This window comes from Penaeus monodon, chromosome 12, assembly GCF_015228065.2.
Source record: "Penaeus monodon isolate SGIC_2016 chromosome 12, NSTDA_Pmon_1, whole genome shotgun sequence".
Lineage (NCBI taxonomy): Eukaryota > Metazoa > Arthropoda > Malacostraca > Decapoda > Penaeidae > Penaeus > Penaeus monodon.
In genome coordinates, this window is record NC_051397.1 from 51,594,853 (window position 1) to 51,599,852 (window position 5,000).

Below are 5,000 nucleotides of genomic sequence, written 5' to 3' on the forward strand. Positions count from 1 at the left end.
CTTTCTCCCTCTCCCTTACTCCCTCTCCCTTTCTCCTTCTCCCTTTCTCCTTCTCCCTTTCTCCCTCTCCCTCTCCCTGTCTCTCCCTCTTTCCCTCTCCCTCTCTCCCTTTCCCTTTCTCCCTCTCCCTTACTCCCTCTCCCTTTCTCCCTCTCCCTCTCCCTGTCTCTCCCTCTTTCCCTCTCCCTTTCTCCCTCTCCCTTTCTCCCTCTCCCTGTCTCTCCCTATTTCCCTCTCCCTTTCTCCCCCTCCCTTTCTCCCTCTCCCTGTCTCCCTCTCCCTGTCTCCCTCTCCCTGTCTCCCTCTCCCTGTCTCCCTCTCCCTGTCTCCCTCTCCCTCACCTCCATGACGAAGAGCGTGGCCGGCACCCCGACGAGGCCGTAGAAGCCGAGGGAGGCGAACACCGACAGCATGACGATGGTGACGCCTCCGAGCGCCAGCAGGATCTTGCTCTCCACCTGTTGCGGGCGAGGGGATGGTGGCGTGTGAGAGGAGATTGGGGGAAGTGTGGGGGATGTGTGCAGGGGGTTTTCTGTCTTTGTCTCTGTCTGTCTGTCTGTCTCTCTGTCTGTCTCTGTCTCTCTCTCTCTCTCTCTCCTCTCTCTCTCTCTCTCTCTCTCTCTCTCTCTCTCTCTCTCTCTCTCTCTCTCTCTCTCTCTCTCTCTCTCTCTTCTCTCTCTCTCTCTCTCTCTCTCTCTCTCTCTCTCTCTCTCTCTCTCTCTCTCTCTCTCTTTCTCTCTCTCTCTCTCTCTCTCTCTCTCTCTCTCTCTCTCTCTCTCTCTCTCTCTCTCTCTCACTCTCTCTCTTTTGTTGTTTCTGTTTAGTGGATAAGTTAGATGTTGTTATTCTTCTCTATTTATTTATTTATTTATTTATTTATTTACTTATTTACTTATTTATTTATTTATTTATTTATTTATTATTGATAGGTGGGTAGGATTTTTTTTTCTTTCTTTGTTTTTCTTTCTCTTTAATTTTTAATTCCTTGTCCATAGTTCGACAAGCTTCTACCCACCCTCTGTTCTTCTTATTCCTCCCTTCGTCCTGCCTCAGAATGGTGAATAACAACATCAAGGGATAAACAACAGCAAAGAAGACCACGAAGGACAGGCAGTCAGTCGCGCAACACTCACGAAGAGGCGCCGGCACTCGGAGGGGACGTTGCCCAGGGCGATGGCGACGTAAGCGAACATGATGAGGTAACTGATGAGGATCGTGAGGACGTCGTTCATGCTCTCCCGCTTGAGCTCGTCCTCGATGCCTCGCTCGGCGTTGTAGGCGATGTCCATGTTGAGGGTGAGGTTCCCGTTCACGATCTCCTTCATGTACTCGAGGAACCTGGGGGGAGGGAGGGGGCCGGGTGAGAGAGGGGGGGGAGGGAGGCCGGGTGAGAGAGGGGGGGGAGGGAGGCCGGGTGAGAGAGGGGGGGGAGGGGGGCCGGGTGAGAGAGGGGGAGGGAGGGAGGCCGGGTGAGAGAGGGGGGGAGGGAGGGGGATAAAAGGGAGGAGATGATAGAGAGGGACGAGGGAAATGAAAGGGAGAAGAAGAGAGAGAGGGGAAATGCGGGTGAGAAGGAGGGGAATGAAAGGGAGGAGAGAGAGAGAGAGAGAGAGAGAGAGAGAGAGAGAGAGAGAGAGGGAGAGGGAGAGAGAGAGAGAGAGAGAGGGAGAGAGAGGGAGAGAGAGGAAAGGGGTGCGGATCTGAAGTGGGGATTGAAAGGGAGGAGGAGAGAGGGAGGAAGGAATAAAGGAGAGGAGGAGAGAGAGAGAGGGAGTGTGGGTGAGAAGGAGGGGAATGAAGGGAAGGAGGAGGAGAGAGAGAGGAATAAAGTAGAGGAGGTGAGAGAGAGTATGAGGATGAGAGAGATAGGTAGATGTGTGTGTGTGTGTGTGTGTGTGTGTGTGTGTGTGTGTGTGTGTGTGTGTGTGTGTGTGTATGTGTGTGTGTGTGAGTGCGCGCGTTTCTGTGTGTGTGCGCGCATGGAAAAAGAGTCACCCAGTCAAATACCGACCCCAGCTGAACCATACCAGGACGTGAAACTTTAAAATGCGCGGAAACCTTTGCCCCAGCTCGGCCCACAGCCTCACCTTTCTTCCCACGCCAAGGCAGGTCCGAGGAGCGACTTGTCGTTGTGATTCGCGAGGAGAATGGTGATGACAAGCGCCGTCGACTCCCAGTACGACGGACTGTCGGAGATGAGGTCATCCTCCTTCAGGAAGCCTCCGAGGGCGGTGTAGGGGAAGATCGGGCCGCCGTAGGACCCCAGGCACAGGTCCGGAGACAGCTGGACAGGGTTGCTGCGAGAGAAGGGGGGGGCGTTAGGCACTTGGTGAGTCGGGGCAGGTAGTGTGAGGCGCCGGTTGATGGCACTCTCGGCGTATTAGTGTAGCAGCTTCGAAAGGTGATAATGGTGATAATATTAACATCATAATTGTCACATCATTGCTGATGATGATAATGATAATGATAATATAATAATAATAATAATAATAATAATAATAATAATAATAATAATAATAATAATAATGATAATGATAATAATAATAATAATAATAATAATAATAATAATAATGATGATAATAATAATAATGATTGCCTAAACAACTACTCCCCTGGGGAAGGATCACTGCTTAGCCGCCCCAGTATAAAGACTTAGTAGGCTACATAAAATCCACAGGGCGTCAAGTGGTACGTCAAACACCGTGCCCGCGGGGACCTGGAAATGCCAGTTGGCGCGGGATGTCCAGCTTCTTGGCAATGGGGCTAAAATGTATCCTGCTTCTTAAGTGAGAGTAGGAAGTGAATGATGAAGCGTCGCCCGTCACACGGTTCAACAAGGGCCGCATCCCCCAGGGCAGTACTAAGTCTAACTCTTCCATTTATCAAAATCCGCCAGCTTAGTAGGACGGGATAGTTCCCACCCCTGGCCCTGCGGTTCGGCCATCTTGTACTAACAATCAAAAGAAAACAAGACTTAAATGGACAAGGGAAGAGTTTAATGAGGCAATGTACTGCTTTTGCTATGCACTCGAGGAGCCTGCTGCAGAAGTTGTGTGCATATTTCTGTTGGTGTTCCATTGCCTCAAACTTCAATCACCCTAGGTCGCCGGTAGTGACCCGGTGTTTGATTTTAATTAGCAGATCTAAAGAAAAACAAAATAATGATGATGATGATAATAAATCGTACAAAACAACAACGATTGATCTAACCACCGACTGGATGCTTCAATTAGTTAGAGTACATGAAAACTCCAAAAGGTCACACTCGGTAGTAAAGGAATCAGATAAATTTTCTCAGGAACTGGGTATTGAGAGCGAAAACATCGAACATATGTCGCCAACATTGGCTGCTAAACATAAAAAACAAAAAGCCAAGAAGGTCGGACAAGAAAAACTTGAATGTAGGTGGCATGAAAAGCCTCTCCACGGACAGTTTGCAACTCGAAGCAAACACGCTGATGTAGATGAAACCGCGACCCTGCAGTGGCTTAGAAGCTCTGAACTTAAAGGGGAAACAGAGGGTTTTATTCTTGCAGCCCAAGATCAAAGTTTGTTTACCAGACCCAAAGTATAGGTTTTGTGAAGACAAGGTTGAGACGATTGATCACCTTGTGTCTGGTTGCTGAATATTAACACCGAATGAGTACAAAAATCGCCACGACAGAGTGGGCAAGTACCTGCATTGGAAGATCTGCAAGCACTTTTCTATCGGAACGCAAGATAAATGGTGCGAACACCATCCAGAGCCAGTTACTGAAGGTAAAGATGCTACAATCTTATGGGAGTTTCCAATTAACACAGATCGTACTATACAGGCGAATCGTCCAGATATCGTCATCAAGGACAAAATAAACAACACCTGCCTGTTTATAGATATGAGCATCCCTTCAGACAGAAACGTCTCAACGAAAGTGTTCGAGAAGATATCAAAGTATAAAGACCTGGAAATAGAGGTGGAAAAGATGTGGCATTTAAAAACCAAAACTTTGCCTGTTGTTATTGGAGCTCTTGGCCTTATAAAGAAAGGTACTGATAAGTTTCTTGAACAAATACCAGGAAATCCAAAATTAGAAGAAGTCCAAAAAATAGTTTTAAACAGCACAGCGCATGTTCTCAGAAGGGCCTTATCGATCTGAAGTATTTTTGTGTTCGTGTTGACTTGACTGGATGTTTTGATTTGTAATTGTTCTGCATATTTTTGCATATTTTTGTTGATGTCCCATTATCTCAAACTTCAATCACCCTAGGTCGCTGGTAGTGACTCGGTGTTTGATTTTAATCAACAGATCTAAAGAAACTTTCACAATAATGATAATAATAGTAATAATAAAAATAATAACTATAACAACAACAATAATATCAACAATAATGAAAATATTAATAACAATAATAACAACAATAATAAAAATAATAACTATAACAACAACAATAATATCAATAATAATGAAAATAATAACAACAATAACAATGACGATAACAGAATCAATGACAACACGACCGCAGCTCCCAATGGCAAGCCTACCTGACGCAGGAAATAAAATGTTTCGCATATGCAAAATCGCCCTTATCGATGTCCGCCTGCAGCTTCTCAGGGTCGTTTTGCCAGTAGTTGACGACGCTCTGGATCAAGCAGTCGTCCTCCTGCGGCGCCAGCGGCTTCATGCAAACGTCCCTCAGGGTCACGTTCTCGCCATCCAGCTTTCCTACGAGCTGAGGGGGAGGGGAAGGGAGCGCGGGTGTGAGAGGGATGATGATGATGATGATGATGATGATGATGATGATGATGATGATGATGATGATAAGGATGATGATGATGATGATAAGGATGATTACAGTAATAATAATGATAATAATTATATCAACAATAATGATAATAATAAGTAATAATAATAATAATAATAATAATAGTAATAATAATAATAATGATAATAATAATAATAATAGTGACAATAATAATAATAATAATAATAATAATAATAATAATAATAATAATAACAATA

The 5,000-nt window shown here is 45.5% G+C and overlaps 1 protein-coding gene across 1 annotated transcript in view; it reads right to left on the bottom strand.

Annotated features, from left to right (window-relative positions):
* The window catches only part of LOC119579573 (NPC intracellular cholesterol transporter 1-like), a gene marked incomplete in the record, with an annotated part of 25,048 nt that overhangs the window by 11,390 nt on the left and 8,658 nt on the right, over window positions 1-5,000 (bottom strand). Inside the window, 4 exon segments of the mRNA XM_037927490.1 lie at window positions 342-458; window positions 1,134-1,338; window positions 2,088-2,297; window positions 4,523-4,710. Of these exon segments, the coding sequence (XP_037783418.1) occupies window positions 342-458; window positions 1,134-1,338; window positions 2,088-2,297; window positions 4,523-4,710 (720 nt within the window).